Here is a 24,473-nt window from a genome sequence, read left to right as displayed (position 1 = left end):
AGATGCCAAAGATGCCAAAGATGCCATGGCTATCCCGTGTCCAAGGACCTTTAGTGGTTGCGCCGCTGGTGCAGCGCTTGCGTGGTCCGTGGTCTGGCCCGGTGGCATGACCAGGTGGCGTGGCAGCCCCTGCGCGTGCCACGTATGCAACGACGACACGGCATCATGAATTCCTTTGCTGTCGCAACAACATACTTAGTACCGGTAGCTCACGGAACGACTATACTTATACTACTCCAAGTTTCAAGAAAATAGAAACGTGTTTCAAGATATATAGTTGTTGCCATGTACTCGACGCGGACAGACAAAGAACTTATTCAAGCAAGTGCTCAATGACGCGCTCGAGGTTGCCCTCGTACTCGTCCAAGAGGCGGCGGCTCGTCTCCTCGTCCGCAAAGCCCATAAGCGACAGGTCGTCCAGCTGCGCCGCATACACATAGTCGGGTTGCGCTTCGGCCACATACTCGTAGCTGTCGGCCATGTCGTCCACCACCTCCGTTGCCGACGCTTCCATCGCAATCGCATCCGAGGCTTCCATCTTCTCCGAGGTCTCCATCTTCTCCGAGGTCTCCATCGTGTCCGAGGTTGACGTCATCTCCATGGTCGATGCCTCGGCAGTATCGTGCACGACCAGCGTCGCCATCGGCAGCGTGGCCACGTCGTCCTTCAGCATCGCGTCGACAACCGACGTCTTGGTCTTGAGCACGTCGTCGTACGACACGGCGGCCTCGCCCAGGGGCACCATCTCGACCGTCGCGGCGACGGGCGGCGGCGCCACCACCGAAATGTCGACCCAAAAGCGGTGGCCAAAGCGCGAGCCCGACGGCATGCACACGCGAAAGTAGCACACATAACGCCCGGGCTCTTGCGGCGCCGTCAAGTCCATCGACAACACAAACTGGTCGCCGGGGCCGAGCGGCGGCACGCTACACGCCACGTCGTCGACCACCATGCCCACGCCGCCCACCGTGTGCACGAGGCAGCCGGCCGGCCACGCGTGGTCGCCATTGTTCTCGAGGCACCACTGCTTCACGAGCGGCTGGCCGGCGACCACGACACTGCCGTCCGGCAACGTCACGTCTTCCACAAAGCGGCAGCGGAGGTACGGCGACCGCGCCTTCTCGGGGCTCGGCGCATGGCGGTGACCCCGGGGCACGAACGGCGCCGGCGGGCCAAAGTTGAACGGCGCAAACGGGTGGTTATGGGGCTTGGGGCCACGGCGCCCGCGACGCGGCGGGTAAAAGTCCTGCTCGACACGCGTGGCAAACGCCTCGGGCGCCTGGACGTCGGCGTCGTTGCGCTGCGCAGCCTCGGTCGCCACGTAGAGTGCATACGGCGTCTGTTCGACGCTGGTAATCTTGAGGAACGGGCCGTGGGATGCGTTGTATGCCCCCGTGGCTTCGCAGCTGTCGCACAAGTCAAAGTGCTTGACGACCGCCGACTTGAAGCGGGCACCGACGATCGGGTGCTTCGAGCAGCCGTCGCACACAATGTTGGTGTGCACGGCCGCTAGGGGCGCTGGCGTGGCCTTCTTGAGCGCCTGCGCCTTCTCCGGCGCCGCAATCTTGAGAAACGGCTCGTGCGTCGCCGCCCAGTTGCCCGACGCTTCGCAGATCGCGCACAAGTCAAAGTCGTCCACGATCGCAGACTTGTATCGAACGCCCTCGACCGGCGTCGCGCCGCAGCCGTCGCACTCAATGTTGTAGTGGATCGGGAGCTCGGCTTCGATCGGCCGGAATGGCGCGTACGCGCGATAGCGTGGCACGACGACGCATGCGCTGCAAAAGTCCATGTTGCGGTCCGTGAGCGACTGGTGGCGGACGCCCACGAGCGGGTACATGCCGCAACCGTCGCAGATGCGGTGGCTGTGGATCGTCGTCGAGGCGGGCGATGGCTTTTCTTCCTCGACCGCCTCGTCGATCAACTTGGTGGGCACGACCTCGGCAGGCACGGCAACGGGCACCTTGGCAAAGTGGGCCACGAGCGCCGGCAGTGCCGTCGCCAAGAGCTTGGCCGTTTGCGGGCTCTCGTGGAAGACCTGGCTGACCATCGCGCCAAGATCATCGGCCTGCGTCAAGAGCTCTTCCGCAGCCTGCAGGTCCTGCGCGCAAATCGCGTGGACGAGCGCGACCGCGTACGTGTAGTTCGGCCCCGAGCTGTTGGCCGCCATGCGGCTCCAGCAATCCACAAAGCCCGCGTCAAGCAAAATGTTGAAAAAGCCAACCTTGAGCGCGACCGTAACGTCCTCGTCAGTGGCAATCGTCCATTCATGCATGAGCTCCAGGAGGACAAACACCGCATCTTCGACCGTCGCCTTCTTCTCGCCCTTGGTCACCGCGACCGGCGGCTCGTACTCGGCCTTGGTGCCCTTGACGTCCACGCGCAGCGTCGTCACGCGGGCCTCGCGGATGTAGGCAAACGCTTCGTCGAGATCGGCTTGGTTGGCGATGGTCACCACGTCGCCGTCGCCGTCGACGTAGCTCATGCTGCATGTAGCGAGGCCAAACTCACTGCACACATGCGCCTTGAAGAGGATGAACTCGCGGAGGAAGGCCATGTCGGCCGGGATCGCGACCGCGTCGCCGTCGTACGCTACTTCCATGTTGCTGCTAGCTGCTGCGTCTTGTCGGGCAAATCTGCAACTGCTGCTCCCAGCCCATTCCCAGAAAGAACGATCTTCTTTTTCGCAGGTTTTATTCTACATACAAAACACAAGGCATACAGGATTAAAATACGCAGAAATCGAAACCGTGCCCGAGAATGGTGGTCCTTTTAAATCGAGAAGCCGCGTCGTTACGGTCGTTTTCGTTTGCCGGCAAGATGCAACGCCGTCAATCGAAGACGGTTGTAAAGGAATTGGGCTTTGCGTAGCGTCGTATATATTGCAAGCGTCGTGATACCATGACCGATAATCACACTTTGTTTCACGCGTATGGTACCGTAACCCCCATGCTGGCACCGCCAAACACGCTTGATGCCGCTTCTTACCGACAGGAGGGGTATACAATAAAGACGTTGTCGGTTAGAATACACGCAAGACGGTAAACGACAAGCCGAAGATAACAAGACAGGCCACCATGACGTGGCAGTACGAGTGACCACGGTGGCAACCGACAGTGCAGAGACAGCAGATCCACTTGCAAAGGGTACTTACTCATAGTTCAGTTGAACGAAACTATTGGAGCTTGTGCCTGCATACAGTACCTGCTACCATACTAGCGACCGTCGCAACTCTCGTAGAGGATAATAGCTCGCGTTCTCCATGGGCACCGAGCTCTTGTGCAGCATCTTGGCAAGGACAACCCATGTCGACCGGCGTAGTCTACGACCAACGAATATGCATCAACTGGGACTTGTGAAGTAAGATTCTAGCATATTGATTCCTACGAAGGGCTATATACCCATTTTATGCCAGTGATTCTATGCTAACGTTACCTGTATTGCTGCACCGATCGTCGGTGGGCAGCTCGGGCTCCTACGGTATCAAAGCCTGATCAATATCCGGATACAGAGCCGGATAATGTGGACTCCGCGTCTTATCCGGATTTTATCCGGCATTTCCCGATCTTGGCATCTCATAGTCGATTTCGCCGCGTCGATGGCAACACCTGTGGCGGCGCAGCAAGGTCCGCCTCCGACGGCGCCGAGCTTCGTCGACGTCTTCCACGCTCGCGAGGCCAACTTGAAAGGGCTCGTCCAGCACAAGAACACGGAGGCTGAAGCACTGCGGCGCCAGCTCATCGAGTCGAACAAGGAGGTCGAGCGCTGGAAGGTGCATCTTGGCTCGTCTGGCGACGAGGTACTGGACGACGCTTACGTAGATCCAGGCTCTCGCTCAAGAGCGCGCGATCGCGGAAGCTCGGAGTGCTCGCCGTGATGCAGACGCGGTACACGCACCATCGACTGCAACATCGGACGACGAGGATGATGATGGGACGATAGGTCATGGGCGAGCTCCACGACGACAACGGATTTGATGCGCACTCGCCGGGGCCACACGACCTTGATGATCGCTTCGATGACGTAGCTGACGAAGCGCACCGCTACGACCACTTTGAGGCTGAGATGGAGCGTGAGGACGAGCAAGCTGCACCTGCGCCCGATGCGTTTACGAGCACTCGCCACGACGACAACCAAGACGGACAAGCACACGAGGCGCCCATGGAAAGCGGCGACGATGTGTCTGGCGTCAACAGCGGCTTTGAGTTCGGCGCTCCCGAACCTCGTCAGGTACCCGTACTGCAACATATTCTTTCTGTCGGTGCAACTCCTCATGGACGCGTCTAGTTGCAGGTAGAAGGTCCGCGTGTGGCTCTTGCGAGCAACAACAACCCGGGCGACATCATTCCCGTCCGACGCGTACTGTATCGGCACGAGATGCGCAACACGCAGGCGTCGCCACCCCGCTTCCCGTTGTCCCAGCCCACCGCTCGTGCGCCACAGCGTGAGGCTCCTCCTGCCAAAGGGCAGCCGCGTGCACAGCGACCCCGCACGGATTTGATTGGCATCCCGGACCCCGACTTTGCTCGCCTCAGCGAGGAGCAGCGCCGAGCCGCACGAGCCTTTAGCCACTTCACGCGCGATCCGACCAGCGGCGTCACGCTTCTTTCGACGAACGTCGCGGCGACGCTCTTGGCACCGATCCGTCTCCGCAGCCAAGGACCGGTCGTCCATGCGCTGCCGCTGCCGCCGCTGCGCAGAACCAAGGTGCCAGTTGCGCCAACGCGCCGCGTTCTGAGCGAAGACGAGAAAACAAGCGCCGCTTGAATCGGCTGCAGTTCTACCGCGTACGTTCCATATCGTCGTGGGTGACGACACGACTCGGATGACGTACTAGAACAAAGAAATGGTCGATGCATTTGAAGCCTACAAGCGCGAGGAGCTCATGACAGCGCGTCGGACGTCGCCGCAGGTAGACAACCAATCTTTGCCTGGTGTGCACGCGTTTGCTGGCAACGTAGCACTATGCGGCGATGCGCGAGAAGTTTGCAGAGCACTTTCCGGCCGTGACCGACTTTATGTGGCAGTTCTTTGCGACGCAGACGTGGCCCGAGCACACGGCGCTGCAACTCGGGTACGATCTCCGGCGCGAGACTTGGTACCAACTGCGGCGTAGGTGCTCGATTTGCACGGAAATTACATCGCTGGTGAGAGCGTCGTGACGCTGCCGTGTGCGCACCTCTTCCACAACGACTGCGCCAAGCCTTGGTTTGCCAGAAAGGACAAGTGCCCGCAGTGCAAGACGCTCATCGTGCCAACTTGCGATACCCTCGGCAAGCGCCCATGAGTCGCACGCGTCGAATCGCCGGCCACAACTTTGTACGAGTCTAGGCCAACGATAAAGTGGATCAATCCTCGCACATTTTGCCTATTGGCACCCCCACTTTGTTCTTATAGCTGCTTTGCCGCAGCTCCAAGCTTGGAGCTCGGAGCTCGGTGGTTGCGTCCACAGCAGTGCGGGTGTCTTCACCACGATCTCGACAGGTGGATCGTTGTAACCGGTGCTGCCAGAGGTTGCTCGCGTTGATAGCGCTTACCGGTATGGGCCCCATTGCAGGGCTCAGCCTCTGACCTTGCGCCACGACAATGTTATCCGGCACCATCCGGATGGCACCATCTTTATTCGGATGTTGATCTGGTCGATCTTATCATTGTCGGATACGCAGCGCCGAGGGCAAGACCGATGGAGGCCGAGGACGACGGGCCGCCGATGGCAATGCTCCAGACCGATGTCTTCCGCGCCCTTCAAGCCAACCTCATGGCGCTCGTCCGGCAGTCCAAGGCGGAGGCCGAAGCCTTGCGGCGCCAGCTCATCGAGTCCAACGAGGAAGTCGAGCGCTTGAAGGTGCATGGCTTGTCCATGGACCAGGTGCATGACGAGCCATCCATAGGAGCGAGCTCAGCGGTCTGCGGCTTTGCGCGATGGACATGGAAGCGGCGACGAGGACGAGGTGTGATGCGACGTTGTTTGCAGAATCGGACGAGGATGATGGATCGACGACAGGCCATGGTCGAGTCCGACGACGACGACTACCACAACGAGCGTTTCCGAACTCGCTACCACGACCCTTATGAGTTTGATGAGGAAGCGCATGAGCAACGACTCCGCGACATGCTCGAAGCCCAACAGAACCCGCCAGACGAAGCGTTTGCAAGCGATGATGACGACCACAACGGAGAGACGCAGGGCCAAGGTAACGAGCCGACAGCAAACGTCAGCGACGTGGGCAGCGACAACGACGCGGGCAGCGACAACGAGATCGGTGCTGCACGATACCGCCGGGTAACTCATGACCTTTCTATCGCGCCAATTCTCACGCATGCATAACAGCGCCAGGGCGACAGCCAAGATGGAGAGGCGCCAAATCCAAGCTACGAGCATATGGAAAACGGCAGCGGTGCGTCCAGCGATAACGAGCACCACGAGTCCCGCGAGGTACGACGTCTCATGGCTTTTCTCTCACAGTCTCTCACGCTGCCTGTATTGCAGCCTTTGACTGGTTTTGGCGAATGCTACTCGCCCCAAGTCATCCGAGTGCCACGATCGCAGTATCGGCAGAATGCTCTTGGTGCGCGAGAGGCATCGCCCCACGGGTCGGAGCGAACCGCTCGAGCGCCAAAACGCCCAGCTCCGCGTGCGGGCGGACGGCAGCCGGCCCAGCGACGTCGCACATGGTCACCATCAAGCGTGTCGTCCGACAGCGACCAAGATGCGGGGGCTTGCGAGCGCGATCTGTCGAGCGACGAAGAAACGCCGCGCAAGCCAATGCATCTGCGCAAGCACGGACCAGTCACTGAGACGTTGCCGCTGCCTCCGCTGCGTGCCAACAAGCCATGCACGCTCACGGACGCGCAGAAAGGCCAGATCAGCTTGAAGCGACTGCTCTACTACCGCGTACGCTCGACCACCTTCTATGGAACTGATGCATTTGCGGTGCGTAGCACAAAAGTCTCCTCGAAAAGTACGAAGCCCATGCGCGCGCGCGCCTTGCCGAAGCGCGTCGGATCTCGATCGAGGTAATAGTAAGATCTTGGATGCACCATGTGTATTTATACGGCTGTACTATGAGGCGTACGACGAAGCCCGAGCCTTGCACGAAGATTTCTCGACGCTCACCAACTTTGTGTGGCCATACTTTGAGACGCAGTCGTGGCCCCGCGATGTCGAGCTGGACATCGAGTACGATGCTGTGGCTACAAGACCCGCGGACTCAACTACCGCTCTCTAGGTGCTCCATTTGCGCTCACAGCTATAAAGCCGACGAGTGCGTCGTGACGCTGACGTGCATGCACCTCTTCCATAACGACTGCGCCAAGCCGTGGTTTGAGGCCCACGAAGAGTGCCCACAGTGCAAGACGATCGTGATTCCGACCCGCGACACCCTCGGCCGTCGCCCTTGACCCGCAGCAACAACTGCACGACAGAGCGCTTGTATAAAACCCCAATTTTTGTCCATTCGTCCCATATGTGTTCAACTGCTTTACCGTGGAAGCGGTCCGAAAGCGTCCGTGGCGGCGCAGGGCTTTGGATTGAACGCGAGTTCTACGTGGTATCTCTGCGTGTAGGAAGCAAGAAAGATGACGGTTCTTGATGGCTCCAGACAGGCCCATGCGTAGCCTGCGCCAAATCGACACCAGACAGCATCTCTACGGCCTCCGACCCACAGCATGGTACCGCCAGCGTTGTCCCTTGGCGGGTTTGAAATGGAATCGTAAAATGCCAATTCAAACTCAACACAGGGTTTCCCTGGAAGGCCACGATTTGCGTAATAAAACAGTAGTGGATGGGGCTCTAGGGTTTTTCGATCCAGTCCACTGCATGTGCTGAATGCTACCAAGCTTACAGTATGCCGCATTCACTAGCCGACGCTACGCCGAATCCGCCTGCCGCGTGCCGAATCATGGGGTAAAACGTCGAGTGGCAGTCGGGTGCCATGCAAGTTCTAGTACCAGCGTCTCCATGTCTTCGCTTCATGTCGATTCAATCTGCAATGCGTCCAGCCTACAGCTCAAAACACCTGCGTGCGCGGCTCTTCCCAGCCACAACGTTGCGCTTTCTGGGCTCGCGGTTGATTTTCCGAGGATTTTTCCAACCGTTGTCGGCTTTCTACACCGAGATTGGATCTTGAAGGGACATGGCCGAGCCGTCGCCGCCCGAGAGCCTCGTGAGCTACGACGCGCCCATCTTTACAGGCGAGAGCAACGAAGGCGTCAAGAAGGCCAAGGCTGCGCCGGGCGCCAAGATCGACCCCGTCGCGCGCATCGAAGATGTGCTCAACGCGATGCTGCCGCCCCAGTAGACATCCTTTGTGGCCCGCGCATCGACTCGACATGTAAACATGTAGGATGTGGAAGGAAGAGACGGGGTTCTGGATGCGCTACACGTCGGCCGAGCCCTCGACGCGCTTTGATGTCATCAAGCTCCAGGTAGACGCTTCCGCGTGCGCTTCTTCTGGACGAGGATGATCATGCGTGCAGGAACAAATGGACGGCAAGCTTCTCAAGCGCCAAGCCCGGGAAAGCGGCATCTGCCCCGTCCGCGAAGACATTTATGCCCAGTGCTTTGGTGCGCACTTACATGCAAGATGGCCCCTGCAGCCATGCTATGATGGCGTAGATGAGCTCATCCGTGAAGTCGCCATCAACTCGCCCGAGCGCGGTCTTTTGCTCTTGCGGATTCGCGACGAGATTCGCATGACCACCGACGCGTACAAGACGTTGTACGAGAGCAGGTAGGCGACCCATCGAGCGTGGCTGCGGAATCCAGGCTTTTAGCATTACCTTTGGCGTGCGCAAGCAGCTGCAAGCCGAACAAGGCATGGGGTCGCTCGAGGATCGGGTGCGCAAAATGCCGGGTTGGTTCCCTCGGCCAACAGCGCTGTGTGTATAGATCCACGTGCTCACAGAAGAGAAGCGAGAGTACGAGAACAAGGTGCTTGAACTCACCAACAAGCTCGAGGTTCACTTGACGTGCAATCTATCAATGTATCAACGGAAAGGAGCGTAGGTCATTGAGAAGCGAAGCAGCGAACGACGGGCGCTCCAGGAGAAGCGCTACAAGGAAGAGATCGAGTTTCTCAAGTACCAAGGCCAACATCTCGACGCGTTTCTCAAGTCGGCCGGCGGTGGCGCCAGCAAATAAACGAAGAAAAACTCACGCGTCAAAGTTATCCAGCTGCACCTCGGCGTGCGCGTACGACGAGGCGACGACCTTGCCGTTGATCAGAAAGAGGTGTGGCTCGGCGACGTGGACGCAGCTGTAGCTAATGCTCTATCCATGTACACCATACCATTATCGTCATATTCTCCACCTTTTTGTTTTCGTCGAGGAAGAAGGGTCTGTACCGTGCCGTTGTAAGTTAGCGACATGACCTTGAGACACGGGTCCAGCACGTAGACGGTGTCGTCGTCTGTGATCTTGACGCTGGCTTCGCTATCGAGATGGTAGACGGACACGGCGCAGGATGTCTCGGCGCCGTCCATCATGATGAAGCATCTACCGCCATATTTCAACGAGGTGAGGAGACGGTCGATGTACCCAGGCGGCTCGTGGTTGCGGGGGACGTCGGCTAGCAGCTTGAGCGCGATGACAACACCTTCGTTCAGACCCAGCCTACCGACACGTGCATGGAGCAGCCCATAAGCAGCTTGAAGCATCACTACTGGAGAGATGCGATCGGGCAGGGCGTACGACCTTGAATGTCGACTGGCGGCGGCACGTTACCAGCAAGCTGACTAAGCTTCTTGGGCGACAGACGAGCCTATGCACTAGCATGTGGCGTCAACCGTTGGAAGACCGTCGGACCTTGCGCAGCACGAGACCGGACACGTGCTTGGTGTACTGGACGATGGCGTCGACGAGGTCGATCGCGCGAAGCGACGGGTCCAACTCGTGCGCCCGCAGATAGCTTGCGACCGCTTCGGCGTAGTCTTCCTTGTACCGATGGACCTACATCGCTGCCACTCGATACATTGATACTTTTTCGCCAAAGTATTTACATTGGCGCGGTTGAAGTGCAAATCGGGGTTCTGCCCCGCGCCGGCCTTTTCCTAGACGACAACTCAGACGGCTGTCTACTGAAGGGAACGTACAGCGCGGGTGTATGCGGCCAGCGATCGGTCGAGGTCGACCGTGCTGTGCGAGTCGCCAAAGAAAAGCGCAAGGTACGCATTCCCGAGCACGTCTACGCCTTCTTCTAAGCGACAATCGTGACCCGCGATACGTACACCACGACTCGCCGTCGGTCAAGTCCAAGCCCACGGCCTGCTTGGCGTGCTGGAGGCTGGCCTACGGCGGCGTCACGCCACGCGAATTGCGTGCAAATAGAGTACCCGAACGTGGTCGGCCTTGTCTTCGGGCTTGGTCCCGAGCTTACGCAGCACCATGGAGAGACTGCGCAGCGCGTGCTTGCTCGAGCCGTACTCGAGGCAGTTCTCAAAGCAGTGTTTCGCCAAGACCAAGTCGCCTTTCTTCCAAAAGCAGTTGCCGAGCGCCACCCACGCGTCAAGGTTGCACGGATCGAGCTTGGCCTACTCGACAAGCCTAAGAAGCCGCACGTGGCACACGCATGGACGTACGGCCTGCGAAAGCAGCTGCTCGGCCGTCGCGTCGTAGGACGGAAACGCATCGAGCGCCTTGCCCTTGACGTAGAACACTGTTGCGCGGAGCTGCCGGTGCTCCTCTACGCACATCTTTGATGCGAAGTGTAATGCGCAGAAGCCGAAGTCGTACGCAGCGGAATGGTATCGACGAGTGCGACGACGTCGTCGGCGAGGGCTCGGAGCTTGCTCTACACGCCGCTGGCGCCTTGCTGGGCACGTCGCCGAACGCACCTGTTTCTCGGCCTTGTCAGCGCAGAAGAAGTGGTCGTGGACCTCGTAGAGCTCGGCGAGCTTGATCTTGGCGGCTGCGACGGCCAAGTCGGCGTCGGTCGTCGCTGCCATCGCGATCCTGCTGGCCTCAGAAAATACACTGGATGCCTTTTGACTGAACACACCCAACTACAAACAGTGTTTTCGTCAGCATTTTCGTACAGATCCCATCGCGTGTCTGATGGCAGCACCCCATGGTCTCGTGGATGCTACCCATAGCACATACAACAAGTCTACTCATGGCCGCTGTCGCCAACGGATGTGCTCGAGGCTACGGGCGCCGACGACCCAGAGTTGCGTGTTATTAGCGCCATCGGGAACGTTCGGGCGGCATTCCATGGGCGCTCGACGCGGGCAAAAGATAGCTTGGTGTTTGTATGCAATAGAATGCTAGGGACGGCGGCCGCAGAAACACTGGATGGGCCAAAATCGATTTCGCCATGGGTTTTGCCTTGGAGCTCGTGGAGCATGCGTTCGGGGCGATCGGGTCGGCGTCGCCGCTCAAGCAGGCCGCGGGCGTCAACCTCCCGCGCGGGCCCAAGATGTCGTCGCCCTTTGCCTTTCCGCTCATCCACTCGTTCCATGCGGCGACCGACCGACCGGCCTTTTTGGCGCACCCGCTCGGTAGCGCCGCCTCGGTCGCCGCCACCGACGCTGCGGCCCCGCCGCCAGCCGCGCCGAGCGTCTCGCCCGAGTGGCTTCTCCGCGTGTGTGAGCAGCATGCGGCGCTCACGCAGAGCGTCTTTTCCGGCCTCGAGCTCGCCAACTCGGTTGTGGACGCGCTCAAGACGGACGACGCCGAGTCGACTGTGTTCAACCTCCTCGGGTTCGACGGCTTTGACTTGATCCAGGAGATTCTCTCGAACCAGAGTTCGATCGTGGCCATGACGTCATCGCAGCTCTCGCGCGCCCACGCGATCGCGCACGGCGTCGTCGGCGCTGGTGGCAAGACGAAGGGTGCGTCCATGAGCATCCAGAGCGAGACCGACCAAGCTGTGGCCCGCCACGCGCGCAAGGAGGCCCGGCGCAACGCCCGGCGCAACCCCCGAAATGACGAGGCCCACGACGAGGCCGACTGGCTCGAAGCCGCGGGCTACGACATGGACGTGGTCAACGCGCTCCGCGAGAGCCAGCAAGGCCAGGCGCGATCGCCGACGTCGCAGCTCAAGGAGCAGTTTGGCGACTTGTCGTACGACACGAGCGCGATGGCGTCCGGTCTTCCGTCGAACGCGATCAAGACGGTTGCGAAAGGCTACGAGAAGGTCTTTATCCCGCCGCTGATTGCGCGGCCGACGTCCAAGGACGAGCTCGTGCCGATCTCGGCGATGGACGACTTTGCCGTCGGCGTCTTTGAAGGCATCACGCACCTCAACCGCCTCCAGAGCAAGCTCTTTGAGGCCGCGTACCACTCGAACCAGAACCTCCTCGTGTGCGCGCCGACGGGCGCGGGCAAGACGAACGTGGCCATGATGACGATCCTCAAGGAGTTCAAGAACCAGCGTTTGTACAACGGCGGCGACATTGGTAGCATGAAGATCATCTACGTCGCGCCCATGAAGGCGCTCGCGCAGGAGGTCGTCACGCGCTTCTCCAAGCGACTCAAGTGCCTCAAGCTGCGCGTCGCCGAGCTCACGGGCGACATGCAGATGACGAAACAGGAGATTGAAGACACGCATCTGATTGTGACGACGCCGGAAAAGTGGGATGTGATCACGCGCAAGACACACGAGCAAGCGCTCATCTCGCAAGTGCGGCTTCTCATCATCGACGAAGTCCACTTGCTTGCGGACGAGCGCGGGCCGGTCATTGAAACCATCGTCGCCCGCACGTTGCGTCGCGTCGAGTCGTCGCAGACCATGATCCGCATCGTCGGCTTGTCGGCGACGTTGCCCAACTACAAGGACGTCGCCGAGTTCCTCCGCGTGCCGCATCCGAAAGACAAGCCGAGCGGCGGCGGTCTCTTCCACTTTGACGCGAGCTACCGCCCGGTGCCACTGGCGCAGACGTTCATTGGCATCACGGACAAGGGCCGGAGCAAGCAGATGGCGGCGATGAACCAGCTCGCGTACGAGTATGCGCTCGAGAACCTCGAGCACGGCCAGCAAGTCATGATCTTTGTGCACTCGCGCAAGGAGACGGTCGGCACGATCCGCGCGGTGCTGGAGATTGCAGCGCGCGCCGGGACGCTCGACCTCTTCTGCCCCGGTACGCCCGTGAAGGAAGCGACGGCCCATGCGCTCAGCGGGCTCGTGCTCAAGAGCCGGAACCGCGAGCTGCAAGAGTTTGTCGGGCATGCCTGCGGCATCCACCACGCCGGCATGCTCCGGTCCGATCGGAATCTCACCGAGCAGCTCTTCGAGAACGGCCAGCTCCGCGTGCTCTGCTGTACGGCGACGCTGGCGTGGGGCGTCAACTTGCCCGCGCACGCGGTCTTGATCAAGGGCACGCAGATCTACAATGCGGAGAAGGGCTGCATGACGCCCCTGAGCATGCTGGACGTGATGCAAATCTTTGGTCGCGCGGGTCGACCCCAGTACGACACGTCGGGGGAAGCCACGATCGTGACGACGCACGACCAGCTCGACCACTATCTGCGGCTATTGGTGCACCAAGCGCCGATCGAATCGGCGCTCATCAAGACGCTGCCCGACCACTTGAACGCCGAGATCGTCTCGGGCACGGTCGCCAACATGGCCGAAGCGCTGGTCTGGCTCAGCTACACGTACCTCAACGTGCGCATGCTCCAGAGCCCGATGACGTACGGCATGTCGTACGACGAGCGCGCGAACGACCCGATGCTCGTCAACAAGCGCACGTCGCTGCTGCAGGAGGCGGCCAAGACGCTCGAGAGCTGCCGCATGATCCGCTTTGACCAAAGGTATGGTATCTTTTGTACTACTATCGAGATATCGAGATATCAATCCACTGGGTATATGTAGCCGCGGCGAGTTTGCGCTGACCAACTTGGGCCGCGTCGCGAGTCACTACTACATTACGCACGCGACGATCGAGACGTTCAACGATATGCTCATGAGCGACATGGACGAACAGACTGTGCTCAACGTCATTTGCTCGTCGACGGTAGGTCGTCCTTCGATATCAAAGTATCAATCATGCTTTGGGTAGGAATTTGAGCAAGTCAAGGTGCGGGACGACGAGCTCGTTGAACTCGACAAGATCAAGAAGGCGTGCAAGATTCCGATCAAGGGCGAGAACACGTCGTCGGGGAAGGCCAACATCCTCCTCCAAGCGTACATTTCCAACATGTCGCACAAGCTCTCGAGCTTCACGCTCATCTCGGACACGAATTACGTGGCCCAGAACGGGTCGCGCGTGACCCGGGCGCTCTTTGAGATTTGCCTCAAGAAGGGCTGGCCGCTCGCGGCCGAGCGCGTGCTCAACATCGCCAAGTCGATCGACATGCGGTTCTGGTCGACGCAGTCGCAGCTGCGGCGCTTTGGCGCCGTGCTTCCCACGACGCCATCATGCGCCTCGAGGAGCGGTACGGCAACGACATGGACACCGTGTCGACGCTCACCATTGCCGACATTGGGCCGCTCGTCAATGGCCCGCGCGTCGCCGAGAAGGTGCTCCAGCACGTGCGGTACCTTCCGTACTTGGACGTGGACGTGAGTGCGCAACCCGTGACCGACGGCGTCCTCCGGCTCACGGTCAAGCTCGGCTGCGACTTTGAGTGGGCCGACCTGTACCACGGCAAGGTCGAGTCGTGGTGGGTCTGGGTCGAGGACGAGGCCGCAATCTACCACGCCGAGCACGTCTTGATCCACAAGGCGCAGTACCTGTCGGGCGAGGTCATTTCGCTCGTCTTTCACATTCCGCTCTTTGCGCAGAGCGTCAACTCGTACATGCTGCGCGTCTTGTCGGATCGGTGGGTCGGTGTCGACAGCCACCACGACATTGACGTGCCGACGCCCAAGACGACGTCGGCGCCGTCACTCTTTTACACGCCGCTGCAGTCGTTGCACCCGCTGCCGATCGCGGCGCTGAACGAGCCAGCGTTTGAGACGTGCTACCCGTACCCATTCTTCAACCCGATCCAGACCCAAGTGTTTCATACCTTGTACCACACGGACGGCAACGTGCTCCTGGGGGCGCCGACGGGCAGCGGCAAGACGATCGTGGCCGAGCTCGCCATGCTGCGCGTGTGGAAGCAAGCGCAAGGCAGCCCGCTGGTCGTTTACGTCGCGCCGCTCAAGGCCCTCGCGCGCGAGCGCGTCAAAGACTGGACCCACAAGTTTGCGCCTCTCGGGAAAAAGGTCGTCGAGCTCACGGGCGACACGACGGTCGAAGCGTCGGTTCTCAAGCGCGCGTCGATCATCGTGACGACGCCGGAAAAGTGGGACGTGGTCACGCGCCAGCTCACGCGCACGTCGTTTGTGCAGCACGTGCGGCTCGTGCTGCTCGATGAGATCCATTTGCTCGGCGAAGACCGCGGCCCGGTCCTCGAGGCCATCGTCTCGCGCATGCGCATGCTTCGCCCATCAATTCGCCTCGTCGGCTTGTCGACCGCCCTCGCCAACGCGATCGACGTCGGCGCCTGGATGGGGATTGACGAGCCGTCGGCGGGCATCTTCAACTTTCGCGCGTCCGTGCGGCCGATCCCGATGGACGTGCACTTGCAGGGCTTTCCGGGCCGCCACTACGTGCCGCGGATGACAGCGATGAACAAGCCGACGTACGCCGCGATCGTGACGCACTCGCCCAAGAAGCCGTCGCTCGTGTTTGTCGCGTCGCGCGCGCAGACGCGACTGACGGCCATGGCCCTTGTCTCGTTTGCTGCACTCGACGGCACGCCCAAGCAATTTTTGCATGAAGACGAAGAGGTCATGGACGCGATCGTGCAACAGGTGCGCGACCCGGCCCTCAAGGACGCGCTTGTCTTTGGCATCGGTCTGCATCACGCCGGTAGGCCCTTCATCCATTGATAGATTGATAGATTGATAGATTGATGGATGGCTGCGATCTAGGATTGAGCGCCAAGGACCGCGATGTCGTCGAAGAGCTCTTTCTGAACGGGAAGATCCAAGTCGTGATTTGCACGTCGACGTTGGCGTGGGGCGTGAACCTCCCGGCGCACCTCGTGGTCATCAAGGGCACCGAGTTTTACGACCCGAAGCAAGGCCGATACGCCGACTTTCCGATGAGCGACATCCTCCAAATGATGGGCCGCGCGGGGCGCCCGCAGTTTGACACGACGGGCGTCGCCGTCGTCTTGGTGCACGAAGACAAGCAGAACTTTATCAAGCGCTTCATTTACGAGCCGATGCCGGTCGAGTCGTCGCTGCACTTGTCGCTCGAGAACACGCTCAACGCCGAAGTGGCCAACGGCACGATCAAGACGATGGGGGATGCGGTCACGTACCTGTCCTGGACGTTCCTCTTCCAGCGCGTCCAGAAGAACCCTGCGTACTATGGCCTCGAGGAAGGGCAGGAGACGAGCTACTTTTTCCAGCGCCTCGTCACCGACATGCTCGCCAAGCTCGTCGCCAACGGCTGCGTGCAGCAGCGTGGCAAGGCGCTATCGCCGACGCCGCTCGGGAAGATTGCGAGTGCCCAGTACCTCGACTATGCGACGGTCTACCACTTGCACACGGCGCTGGCGGCGCTCCAAATCTCGGAGAAAGACGACGAAGACGCGACGATGAAGGCACTCCTCGCCATCATCGCGGGCTGCGCCGAGTTTGCCGACACGCCGTTGCGGCCGCACGAAGCCAAGACGAACGCGTCGCTGGCCGCCGCGGTGCGCTTTGCCAAGCTCGAGAAGCACTGGAAGTGGGATGCGCACGGCGCCAAGATGAAGACGAGCATCTTGCTGCAGATGCACCTCGGCCGCCTCCAAGCGCCGTCGAGCGAGTGCTACAACGACCTCCGCGTCGTGCTCGACAACCTTCCGCGCATCTCCGGCGCCATGGTCGACATTGCCGCGCTCCTTGGACGCGTCCCGCTCGTGCACGCGTGCGTTGCGATGGCCCAAGGACTCCTCTTTGGCAAGTGGCCCGACCGCCTCGGGTGGCTCGAGCTGCCGCACCTCTCGGCGGCCGACGTTGCCCATTTGCCGCCGATCGCCAACGCCGCAGAGGCGGTCTGGCCCAAGCGACTTAGCAGCGACAAGGTCCGCGAGCTTCAGGCCGCACTGCAACACGTGCCGCACGTCGATGTACGCGTGACGCAGCAGCCGTCGACCAAGAAGGACGGCGTCGACGTCACGGTGAGCGTGCGCGTCACGAACGAGTCGCTCCTGCCGTCGGTGGTCTCGACGCGGTTCGTCAAGCCGCGCCCGCGCCTTCTCTACGCGCTGCTTGTGGACGCAACGGACCCGGCGAAGCTCCTCGGGATGGTGCATTTGCCGTACCGGCGCAATGCGACCAAGACGCTGACGTTGCGTGGCGCCCCGGAGCGCGCGATCAACCTCCAAGTGGTATCGAATGCGTCGGCCGTCGTGTTGGTGCCCAGCTCGTCGTGATTCTTGTCAAGTGCGATGGGTCAGAGTAGTATCCAGTTGATGGGATTCAAACGAAACACTCGGATGTCGAATTTCGACAAACGACTTTTTTCGATTGAAAAGAGACTTGGAAGTGTGGTTCATGACGTGGCAGGCGCGCAGCTCGTTTCGGGATGCTGCGATCGCCATCTCGCCATGCCGTGGCGTGGAACGCGCGGGACGCCAACGCGATTACTCCAGCAGACGAAACATCAAGACATATGGTCTGCAGCTTGCGGGTAACCAACGGGTGAAGATGACTTTACACCTTGGCGGTCAAGGAGTGTCCAGGACCAGCTCCCAAAGCGAGGCCAAGCACTCGTTGTCGTTGTCGATGGGATCTCAAGGCGGCACTGAGAACGCTAACAGCGGCGCATCGACGCGTCGACGCCGCGTGATCACGATCGACGCGTCACGCTGCCGCGCCACTCTGCATTAGCGCTGCGTTTATGATTTCGCCGCAGAGGAATAATCACGTGCTGGCATCGTTTGGTAACGCAGCAGCGAGAAGCAGCCGTTCCTTGCGGTACATATGGGTGACGTTGGGCCCCGGTTCAATCCCCTTTTGGTTGTCCTCTTTCAATTCTACGAAGCGAGGGCAGCCCCGGTGCTTCTCCTCGCGGCGATCGTCGTCGCTGCTGCCAGGATATGTTGATGGTATGCATTTGACACGCATGGCGCGATGATAGCCAATGAGAACGCGCGAATATATCGAACCGACCAATCAGCGACGACGGCGTTTGCACTTTAATTCCAGCGATGCCAGGTGGCGCCGACGGGTTGCTGTTTTATTGTATTACCTTGGTGTTTGTATCGCAATGCGATGGCGCATTTATATTTTCGCAGCCGGGCGCGACTGCGGTAAACATCCCGTCGAACGTGGGATGGCGACTTGGATCACTTACGAGGATGCTGATGTCACTTGACGACTGCATGGCGACCCCGTCGCCCCCCGAGAGCGACGACTCGATGCAGAACGACCGCGAAGCGCGCCTCAAGAAGGACCGACTGCGAAAAACCAAGTACCGCCAGGAGAAGATGGCCGAGATGCACGAGCTGAAAGTGACTGCGAGCGCGCTCACGTTGCAGCTGGAGCAGCTCAAGGCGCAGCGGAGCCAGCACGTGCGCCCGCGGCTGCCGTCGCTCACATCGCTTCATGCGCCGCGGCTGCGGCTCTCGTGGAGGTACATTGCCGATCGAGAGAAAATGCGCCTCGAGGCCGCGTACGCCGACCAGACGCGGCTGCGCAACGACCTGGTAACGGACCTTCATCGCGCCTTCTGTCTGCTCCAGTCGCAGCGCCGCGCCCCGCGCAAGGTAACACATGCATGCACAGTCCTTCCATGCCGCTCACGCGTCTGCGCAGATGCTCATGGACGTGCGAACGGAGCCCCGGACTGCGTACACGCTGCCACACCACCCACTGCGCCGCCTCGAGACCATCCAGCGCCTCTTGCAGTGGCAGGCCGACCACGTCACCGATGCGTTCGTAGCCCACGTGCTTCCAAATCTCGACGACGACGACGACCCGGCGTGGACCATGGAGCTGACGCCGGACGGCGCGTCGGTCGCCTATATCGAGACGCGAAGCCAAGGCGTCGTGTACGCATCAGCGGGCGACGTCGGCGCCGTCTTGTGGCAGCTCGAGACCGCGCAGTCCCGTCATACGACCGTACGTTGAGACCCGCACGCCACGCGCGATGCCAAACTATACGGTCGTAGGTGGCTCCGCTCGACAGCGATACCGTCGTCGTATCCAGCAACGACGACGACACGACGCTGCTCAAGCGGCTCGTGCACCGGACGGCCCATGGCGCGGCGCGCGTCCTCGTTGTCGCCCAGAGCGTGCTCGCGGACGAGAGCTCCTCGTACCGCATTGCCCGAAAGAGCGTTGCTACGTGGTACGCATCATCTTTTGCATCGTCTTGTCGCAAGAAGCTCTCAAATAAGCTCAGCTCATGGATGTGGTAGGCTTGTGGTCGACGAGCTCCCGCGCGGCGCGTCGGACGGCCCCGTGAGCGTCTATCGCAGCGTGCAGCAGGCGGCGCTGGAGGGTCCGCTGGACGCCTACGCCGAGCACTTGGTTGCGACGACGGCGACGGCCGAGATGCGGCAGCACGCGCTGGCGCGCCACTTTCACTGCCTTTAACTTAATATGCTTCTTCCGTCAACGCCAACATAAGAAGAACGAAGACGCGTTCGTACAGTTAGATGAAGCCGAGCTGCTGCGCGGCCTGGTCGACCTGCGCCTGGATGTCGGGCGACTGGCAATTGTTGCGCACCATCGAGAGCTTCTCCGGGTCCTTGAGCTTGACCGCGAGCTCGAGCGCCGCGAGCCACATTTGCAGATGGATAAACGTATCAAACTTCTCGTCGGGCTGCGTGATGCGCGCTGCGTACGACTCGGCTTGGCCCTTCTCGCCTTCGCGGAGGCACGCGACCGCAAACGCCTTGAAGCCGCACGGCGGCGTCTTCTTCTCTTGGGAAAACTAGACGAACACACCAGAGATGTTAAAATGCCAGCAGCATCATGACGGCTCCGATACCTTGTGGAGGGTGTCCCACTGCTGCGTCTCGGCGAGCGCCTTGATCTTGACGTGGTAAAACCGCTTCTCGGGGACCTTGAACTTCTTGGCGAGGCCGGCCGCGAGTTGCAGCGACTTGGGATCCCGCTTGGCGTCCATGCAGAGCTGCTTGATCGTGTCGCTGAGCGAAAGCCCAACGAACGAGGTTGTCATGTGCGGCGCTGCCTTTTCATCGAGCTTCTTCTGCTCGACGAGGAGGTCCATCTGCTCTTCGGTGAGCTTGGCGTTGATCGGAAGCTTGGCGACGTTGAACTTGGCCATCGCGTCCTTGAGCACCTTGAGCTTCGCGTCCACGTCTATCATCTGGAACGACTGCAGCACGTCGTAATTGGCGCTCGCCATGTCGGGCCAAATCGCATCTACGCATGTCCACTTGATACGTTGATACAAACAGAAAGATATACCGAGTTTGTCGCGCGCCTCGCCCGTGCCAATGTAGTAGGACGTAATGAGGTGGATCGCATCCGCGTACATGGGCTCCGACTGGAGCACGCGGCGAAAGTCGTCGGTCGGTACAAGCCGCTCCATGTGGAAGAGTGCCATGTAGATGAGGTCCGTCTGGCTCGACTCGAGCGCCTTGCGCAGTGCGAGCTCGCACTCGCCCATGGAGAGCAAGAGCGGGACTTGGTCCGACGCGTTTTCTTCCAAGTCCAAGAGCATCGTGGCGAGGCGGCGACGACCCGCGCGCTCGGCGCAGCTCGCAATCTCCGAGTACGAGACAAGCGTCGCGTCCTTGAGCTTCTTCCGGACAAGCGACACGACGGCTTCGTCCGTCATGGGTGCGTCCCCAAACGAGGCCTTGACCTTCTCGCACGCCCAGTGGACGAGGACGCGGTCTGGCGAGATCTTGAGGTACTCGCAAATCTTGATTGCGAGGTAGTGCTGGCGCATGGCCACGAGGCGAGACACGACCACGTCGCTCGTGAGCCGGTCAAACTGCCGGAGCGTCAGTGGGAGACCCACAGACGGCTTGCGGAGCGCGTTGAGCACGCGCAGCTTGCGGCTCATGTCGACAAAGAGCTCGGAATCGTAGCCCGAGCTGCGCGCGTCGGCGCTGTTGTCGAAGAAGCACTTGCCGTACGCCGCCGCGCGAAGGAGCGAAAGCTGCGCCGCATAATCAAACTCGTTGCCGGCCGCGTGGATGCAGTCGGTGATCGCTTGCTCCAACGTCTTGTGCACTTGGATCGACCGAATGTTCTCGTCGGCTTTGGCGTCGCCCGAGTCGAACGCATCGAGCGCGTCAAAGAGCATCGCAGCCGGCGACGTGCTGCCAATGCGCTTGATACTTTCTGTGGCTTTCGGGACGCGCATGAGGAGCTCGTGGCCGCGGCTGCTGTAGAGGCGGCACGAGTCGACTTCTTGGCAGAGCTCGACAGGGCCGTCGCACGGAAATTTGAGCCAGGACCCGAGCGGCCCGACCATGATGAGGCCGACGTTTTGCCAGTAGAGCACGACCGAGTCTTCGCCGCACCAGAGCATGCTCTTTGGCGTTGCTTTCGACGATGTCTCAAACTCGAGAATCTTCTTGTCAAAATTGGTGTTGAGCACGGTGAGGACGCCGTCTTGGGTGTACATGGCCATAAACATGCCATTGGGCGCGATCGCAATCGCTTCGATCGGCGCCTTGATCGACTCTTCGAGGTGCATATCCGTCATCGAGTCCTTGTTGCTGCCCGGCAGCTTGGAGAGCACGACGAGCGACTTGGCCGACGTGCCGAGGAAGATCTCGGGCATGCTGGTCTTGACGAAGCGCGGGTGGAGCACCGCCATGCATGTCGGCGGGTTCGCCTCGGAAATGCCCGTCTCCATGATGAGGTCGATGCGCGGCGAGACCGAGTCAATGTCCATGACCTGCACGACCATGTAGTTGCCGAGGAGACAGGCGATGCCGCCGCCCCACGACTCGAAGCTCCAGATCTTCGTGTTGAGGTTGCGCGACACAATGTTGAACGAGTTTTCGAGCTCGCCCATGATGCTGTACGTGACGCAGAGCCCGTCGTCAAAGACGCACAAGAGGCGCATCTCGTCCGTCCACGCCATGCCGAGGAGCGTCTTCTTCTTCTCGTCGTACTCCTTGAACGAGATGGATGCGAGGCGGCTACCGCACGCGTTGAAGATAAAGAGCGTCCGACTCAGAGACCCTTTGGCGTCCATTTTCACGAGCAGCTGCGACTTGCGGAGCAGCGCGACGGGACCGCCGTACTGCGCCGGCACGACATCAAAGTCCTTGAGGTCGCCGACAGACGCCACCTCCTCGCGCCACGACGCGCCCATGTCGAAGAGGTGGTGGCGCTGGTACTGGGCCTCGCCCAGCGCGTGCCACTCGGAGGGATCCATCGTCAACTCGAATTTTGCAGTCACTCCATGATTCGGCACGCGGCGGGCGGATTCGGCACGTGGCTGGTAAATATGGCAGTATGTGGTAACATTCGGCATCGGTAGATAATAAATGTGGCATGCGGATCATTTTTTGGTGGCAGGCCTCTGTGCGCAAGAGACAATGGGACGTGTGGCTCATCCAGTGCACGCTGTGTGCATGGAAATGAGATTTCGTACCATCCAGCAGAGGCCGACAGAGGCGCGAGGCGGAAGCAACACTTTAAAAGTGGCATGTGCTGCAAGAGAGCATCACGCCCGCTCATTGGTCGGATCGCCACATTGCGATCTTTCTCTCTGTGGGAATGAGGACGAGGCAGCTTGGATGATCATCGACCAGTAGTGACCTTTGGATCGATGCATGGACATGGTGCCCTCTTGTGTAGCGTAGTCCTGCCGACACTATTGAAACATGATTAACATACAAATTGACAATAAATGAATTAAATTTATCTGCGGCTCGCGCTGCTTGGGCTTCGAGCATTTGGAGCTGGCCCGGCGCCTTGATCTTGGGAGTCTTGATAGTCTTGGCCGGGGATGGGATCGTCGCGTTGGCAAGGTGCTTCATGTGGCGAGGCTGCGTCAGGAATGGGACCCATGGCGTAAGCGCTGGTGGCGTGCGGTGGCACGATGCTGACGCAGGCGTGCGTGGCTTTCGATGGACAACCAACATGAGCACCCAAGTGAGTCTCAGGTGCTCGCCAGCCGCGCCGGTGCTTCTACGTGTGCCACCATGACACTACTCTTACCGCGCCACCAAGCACCTGTAAGAAGTCTGAGCCACGCAGTGTGCTGTACGGTGGCACGGTCGGGGATGTGTGTAGTAGAATGCAAATATGACAGTGATATTGTTTGTTATGTAAGCTAGACCACTGGTAATCTGTGCATAGTGTGTAGTTCTGTTGGTTTAGATCGGTAGCCGCTGTGTGATTTCTAACAGCACCATCGTGGTTGTTGGTCTGGATTTCTGGACCAAGAACCACGAGAAGGCTTGGTGGCGCGGTCAGAGTAGTGTCATGGTGGCACACGTAGAAGCACCGGCGCGGCTGGCGAGCGACATCCTCGGAAACCACGGAAGCTCGGATGACGGGAGCGCCCGTGTTGCAGCGCGTTGGGGCCATGTTGCTGGACGAGCTGCTCTTGGCCTGGACAAAACTGGGCAACCACGCGCTGGCCATCACGATCGTGCAGAGCGCAAATTCGAGATTGACCGCGTCGCAACCAAGATACGTTCCGCCTGCCAATTGTATTTCTTACAAACCGCTAGATAATGAAATATACATGGATACCTTACCCCTAAACTCACCCGCGCGTATATTTTATTGCAAAAACCGTGGCGTTACATACAAAACCTCTGTCGAATTTGAATGGGACATTTTACAATCCCATTTCGAGCCCGAGTACGCGCGCCAACGCCGGCGGCAGGATAGAACTCGGAGCTCGGTGGGTGCAGCAGTGCGGGTGTGGGAGGTCGTAGTCGTTGAGGTCAGCAGTTTCTTGTGTCGATAGCTCATGAATGGTCCGAATGCCCTTGGGTGGACGATCTACATGTACTTCAATAAACATTTTACGATACCCTGGTCATTTCGACGCGCGGCAGAGAATTAGAGAATCCATGATGACACGCCACTAATGACACGCCGGGCCCTGAAGCTGGTCACCGCGCGTCCGCAAGCGCAACGTAGGAGCCTCGGCGAACGTCTACCCCGCTGCGCTTGTATAGGCGCGCTTCAGATGGCTTGTAGTGCCAATCCATCGACGCCGGCGCGAGCTCATCATGCTTTGTGCTCTGGTTTGCGACCGCATCGTTCACCCCTTCGCAACCGATCGAGGGTTCGACGACCGTCAACTTTGTTGAAGTGTTCGTGCTACTAGCATCCTCGAACGCCGTGACGCACGCTGCTTGCGTGCAGCCTCGTCTGACCACACTGCAATTGCGATCGCGGTTCTTCGAGCAGACCAAGGCTCGTGTCAGCGATGAAGCGAAGACTTCCACGCAACTTTGCAGACACCGACACTGCCGCATGAATTGCCACAAGTCAACACGTGCTTGTATGCTGCTCCGGGTCATTTTTATTGCTTGCGTCTTTCAGACTGGTCCAAACTCTACCTTTCAAAACTGAGTCTGACGGCCCCTG

At 60.0% G+C, this 24,473-nt stretch overlaps 8 protein-coding genes across 8 annotated transcripts; 5 read left to right on the top strand and 3 right to left on the bottom strand.

Annotated features, from left to right (window-relative positions):
* Positions 1–199: 199 nt before the first annotated feature.
* SPRG_05053 (hypothetical protein) lies at positions 200–2,636 on the bottom strand. The gene has a single exon (XM_012343562.1). The coding sequence runs from the start codon at positions 2,600–2,602 to the stop codon at positions 314–316; it is 2,289 nt and encodes a 762-aa protein (XP_012198952.1). The 5' UTR covers positions 2,603–2,636; the 3' UTR covers positions 200–313.
* Positions 2,637–3,598: 962 nt separating this feature from the next.
* On the top strand, positions 3,599–5,287 carry SPRG_05052 (hypothetical protein; the record flags this gene model as incomplete). The annotated part of the gene is made up of 8 exons (XM_012343561.1): positions 3,599–3,772; positions 3,822–3,887; positions 3,943–4,230; positions 4,288–4,707; positions 4,758–4,787; positions 4,838–4,912; positions 4,962–5,098; positions 5,155–5,287. The coding sequence occupies 8 exons, from the start codon at positions 3,599–3,601 to the stop codon at positions 5,285–5,287; spliced, it is 1,323 nt and encodes a 440-aa protein (XP_012198951.1).
* A 376-nt stretch (positions 5,288–5,663) lies between these two features.
* SPRG_05051 (hypothetical protein) lies at positions 5,664–7,465 on the top strand. Its single transcript, XM_012343560.1, has 8 exons — positions 5,664–5,845; positions 5,892–5,951; positions 6,005–6,283; positions 6,332–6,436; positions 6,728–6,895; positions 6,943–7,017; positions 7,071–7,180; positions 7,230–7,465. The coding sequence occupies exons 1-8, from the start codon at positions 5,684–5,686 to the stop codon at positions 7,399–7,401; spliced, it is 1,131 nt and encodes a 376-aa protein (XP_012198950.1). The 5' UTR covers positions 5,664–5,683; the 3' UTR covers positions 7,402–7,465.
* Positions 7,466–8,116: 651 nt separating this feature from the next.
* On the top strand, positions 8,117–9,310 carry SPRG_05050 (hypothetical protein). Its single transcript, XM_012343559.1, has 7 exons — positions 8,117–8,296; positions 8,346–8,427; positions 8,479–8,566; positions 8,618–8,732; positions 8,776–8,839; positions 8,891–8,959; positions 9,008–9,310. The coding sequence occupies exons 1-7, from the start codon at positions 8,136–8,138 to the stop codon at positions 9,140–9,142; spliced, it is 714 nt and encodes a 237-aa protein (XP_012198949.1). The 5' UTR covers positions 8,117–8,135; the 3' UTR covers positions 9,143–9,310.
* Positions 9,223–10,944, bottom strand: SPRG_05049 (hypothetical protein; the record flags this gene model as incomplete). Its single annotated transcript, XM_012343558.1, has 12 exons — positions 9,223–9,263; positions 9,312–9,496; positions 9,539–9,613; positions 9,664–9,761; positions 9,806–9,949; positions 10,000–10,050; positions 10,093–10,184; positions 10,228–10,288; positions 10,333–10,530; positions 10,579–10,682; positions 10,733–10,790; positions 10,834–10,944. The coding sequence occupies 12 exons, from the start codon at positions 10,942–10,944 to the stop codon at positions 9,223–9,225; spliced, it is 1,218 nt and encodes a 405-aa protein (XP_012198948.1).
* A 368-nt stretch (positions 10,945–11,312) lies between these two features.
* Positions 11,313–17,439, top strand: SPRG_05048 (hypothetical protein; the record flags this gene model as incomplete). Its single annotated transcript, XM_012343557.1, has 5 exons — positions 11,313–13,750; positions 13,812–13,953; positions 13,999–14,337; positions 14,370–15,798; positions 15,861–17,439. 5 exons carry the CDS (start codon positions 11,313–11,315, stop codon positions 17,354–17,356), a joined length of 5,844 nt encoding a protein of 1,947 aa, XP_012198947.1. The 3' UTR covers positions 17,357–17,439.
* An 868-nt stretch (positions 17,440–18,307) lies between these two features.
* On the top strand, positions 18,308–19,523 carry SPRG_05047 (hypothetical protein; the record flags this gene model as incomplete). The annotated part of the gene is made up of 4 exons (XM_012343556.1): positions 18,308–18,691; positions 18,741–19,046; positions 19,097–19,275; positions 19,346–19,523. The coding sequence occupies 4 exons, from the start codon at positions 18,308–18,310 to the stop codon at positions 19,521–19,523; spliced, it is 1,047 nt and encodes a 348-aa protein (XP_012198946.1).
* A 48-nt stretch (positions 19,524–19,571) lies between these two features.
* Positions 19,572–22,317, bottom strand: SPRG_05046 (hypothetical protein). Its single transcript, XM_012343555.1, has 3 exons — positions 20,364–22,317; positions 19,921–20,318; positions 19,572–19,863 (listed from the first exon to the last, which is right to left on the bottom strand). Exons 1-3 carry the CDS (start codon positions 22,294–22,296, stop codon positions 19,582–19,584), a joined length of 2,613 nt encoding a protein of 870 aa, XP_012198945.1. The 5' UTR covers positions 22,297–22,317; the 3' UTR covers positions 19,572–19,581.
* Positions 22,318–24,473: the final 2,156 nt, after the last annotated feature.

Source organism: Saprolegnia parasitica (assembly GCF_000151545.1).
Source record: "Saprolegnia parasitica CBS 223.65 unplaced genomic scaffold supercont2.14, whole genome shotgun sequence".
Classification (NCBI taxonomy): domain Eukaryota; phylum Oomycota; class Saprolegniomycetes; order Saprolegniales; family Saprolegniaceae; genus Saprolegnia; species Saprolegnia parasitica.
The sequence above is the reverse complement of the archived record's forward strand: the minus strand, read 5'-3'. Positions and strand labels throughout refer to the sequence as shown.